Source organism: Poecilia latipinna, unplaced genomic scaffold, assembly GCF_001443285.1.
Source record: "Poecilia latipinna isolate Pla-1442-1.1 unplaced genomic scaffold, P_latipinna-1.0 Scaffold2895, whole genome shotgun sequence".
In the NCBI taxonomy this organism is placed as follows: Eukaryota; Metazoa; Chordata; class Actinopteri; order Cyprinodontiformes; family Poeciliidae; genus Poecilia; species Poecilia latipinna.
This window is the reverse complement of record NW_015115511.1, coordinates 6,956-10,048: the sequence shown is the minus strand read 5'-3', so window position 1 is coordinate 10,048 and position 3,093 is coordinate 6,956. Positions and strand designations below refer to the sequence as shown.

Genomic DNA, 3,093 nt, shown 5'->3' with positions numbered 1-3,093 from the left:
TACGCAAAAATTACTGATGTGGATGGAAGAAGTTTGTACTTAGCACCTAGCCTACGTCATTTACCAGGAATACATTGCAGCACAAACATGCCGACTTCCAAGTGACAAAATTTGGTTTAAATTTATCAAAAAACTAAACAGCCTTGCTATTTTTACATCTGAACTAAATTTTTCTCAGTCTATTGTTGCAACTGATCGTGAATTGCTTCATGGTTGCATGTGTTGTGGTTTGCTTGTAACATGATTTCATCTCAGCTCCTGCTGCCTTTCTTTCACCTTCAACCATAAACTAGTAACTGGACAGGTGTACCTAATAAAGTGGCCAGTTTGGTTCTTTGTTTCCAGCTTGCAGACATTACTCAAAGAGGATGCCATTTTAAATGAAACACGTTGATAAAACTCTCATACTCAAAGGTCAGAGGTCGCTCTGTGGGAAAAGTCTGATTAACTGAAACCTTCAACAAGAGAAAAATAAGAAAGAGCTTTAATGAGAAAAACTAATTTAATCATGTTTGTGCAGCAAGTACCTGGTTTTTAGTTTTTTTTTCCTTGAAGTTTTAGCTTATGTATTTATTTACTTTTTTTATCCATTCCCTCAGTGAGCGCAAGATTAAGTTAGCAGAAAATCACAAATTAAATCTCAAATTTTCTGCTTCCTCAGAAACCGAAGTTGCGCTAACTTTCATATTTAGATAAGAGCAGTTTTTAAGTTATTGATTTTTCTTCTTCATAAAAGTTTGTATCTAAATCCCCTCTGAGAACATCAAAAATAATTGTATACCCTATATTTAGATGAACTGTCTCCTCTTGTGTGTCTCTTTTTTTCAGATTTTCATATTCAGTGTCAACATGACCATAAACAGTCTGTGAAGACGATGTTCCAAAGTTTCTGTGAAGGCGTCGCTGAACATGGAAATCAAACGTTTCTGAACCAGATCTACACAGAGCTCCACATCACAGAGGGGTTAACTAGAGAGGTCAACCAGGAACATGAGGTCAGACGGATTGAAACAGCATCCAGGAAACAAGGAACAATCAGAAGAGAAGACATCTTTAAACCAGGAAGTGGTCAACCAATCAGAAGAGTGATGACAATGGGAGTGGCTGGCATTGGGAAAACACTGTTAACACAGAAGTTCACTCTGGACTGGGCTGAGGGCAGAACCAACCAGAACATCCAGTTCATATTTCCATTCACCTTCAGAGAGTTGAATTTGCTGAAAGAGAAAAAGTTCAGCTTGGTGGAACTGATTCATCACTTCTTTACTGAAACCAAAGGAATCAGTAACTTTGAACAGTTCCAGGTTCTGTTCATCTTTGATGGCTTGGATGAGAGTCGACTTCATCTGGACTTCAACAACAAGGAGATCCTGACTGATGCTACAGAGTCCAGCTCACTGGATGTTCTGCTGACAAACCTCATCAGGGGGAAACTGCTTCCCTCTGCTCTCCTCTGGATAACCACACGACCTGCAGCAGCCAGTTTGATCCCAGATGAGTCTATTGACAGGGTCATAGAGGTCAGAGGGTTTACTGATCCCCAGAAGGAGGAGTACTTCAGGAAGAGATTCAGAGATGATGAGGAGAAGGCCAGCAGGATCATCTCCCACATCCAGAAATCAAAAAGTCTCCACATCATGTGTCACATCCCAGTTTTCTGCTGGATCACTGCTAAAGTTCTGGAGGAAAAGATGAAGACCAGAGAGGAAGGAGAGCTGCCCAAGACCCTGACTGAGATGTACATAGAGTTCCTGCTGGTTCAGAACAAAATCAAGGAGGAAAAGTATGATGGACGACGAAAGACAAAATCTATCTGGAATTTAAAGAACAAGAAGCTGATTGAGTCTCTAGGAAGACTGGCTTTAGATCAGCTGCTGAAGGGAAACCTGATCTTCTATGACAAAGATCTCAAACGGTGCGGCATCGACATCAAAGATGCTGCGTTGTTCTCAGGAGTTTTCACTGAGATGTTTAAAACGGAGAGAGGAACGCGCAACATCTCCGTCTACTCCTTTGTTCATCTGAGCATCCAGGAGTTTCTGGCTGCCGTCTACATGCTCCACTGCTTCACCACCTGGAGGAAAACAAAAGTGATCAAGAGTTTGCTGGGAAAATATTATTTTTTCATTTCTTTGGGTGAGTTCATGAAGAAAGTCATGAAGAAATCCCTCAGAAGTGAAAATGGCCACCTGGACCTGTTTGTCCGCTTCCTTCATGGTCTCACTGTGGACTCCAACCAGAGACACTTAGAGGATCTGCTGGGTCAGACAGAGAACCGTCCAGAAAGCAGGACGGGAATGTTAAACATAATGAAGAAAATATTCACTGGTTATAACTCTCATGACAGAATCATCACCAGCCTGAAGGAGATGAACACTGATAGAATCTCTCCTGACAGAAGCATCAACATCTTCCACTGTCTTGTGGAGATGAATGACCTCTCATTTTATCAGGAGATCCAATGGCTGCTGGATTCAGGGAAGCAGCTCTCAGGGACTGCCTGTTCAGCTCTGGCCTTCATGCTGCAGATGTCAGAGGTTCTGGATGAGTTGGACCTGGAGAAGTACAACACATCACCAGATGGACGACAGAGACTGGTTCCAGCTGTGAGGAACTGCAGAAAGGCTCGGTGAGTCCAGATGTTTTCATCATGTGAATGCTGATTCAGCACTATTGTCCTCCTGTTTCTTCTTCTTTCTTCAAGTTACTTCTGGATGTTTTTGGCTTTTAAATACTTCTTTCATCTTCTGGATGATTTCAAACATCTAAACATTCAGTTCATCCAGGACAGCTGCAGCTTCTGGTTTTTAGACATTTTGATCATTTAAATTTTTTTACTTTTTATCAGTTTTCAGGTTGAAATGAATAGAAAACCCTGAACTCTAGAAAATGTCTATTTCCTCTCAGATCCAATCAGCCAGAGACTTTTTAAACTTTAAACTCTCTTCACTCATTGAGCTGCTGCTCCATAATTCACCTTTGAGGATTTTTGACTGTTTTTATAAAATAATTGTTTAGGTTTGATGGAAAGTTGCATTAATTATAAACTTTGTGAACAGTGTTGATCTTCATCCCGTCATCATCCTCTCCTCT

The 3,093-nt window shown here is 40.9% G+C and overlaps 1 protein-coding gene across 1 annotated transcript in view; it reads left to right on the top strand.

Moving 5' to 3' along the window:
- The window catches only part of LOC106939505 (protein NLRC3-like), a 32,038-nt gene extending 29,397 nt beyond the window's left edge, over positions 1-2,641 (top strand). Inside the window, exon 5 of the mRNA XM_015021908.1 lies at positions 829-2,641. Within this exon, the coding sequence (XP_014877394.1) occupies positions 829-2,633 (1,805 nt within the window). The 3' untranslated portion in view covers positions 2,634-2,641. The remainder of the gene's footprint in view (positions 1-828) is intronic.
- The last annotated feature ends 452 nt before the right edge of the window (positions 2,642-3,093 follow it).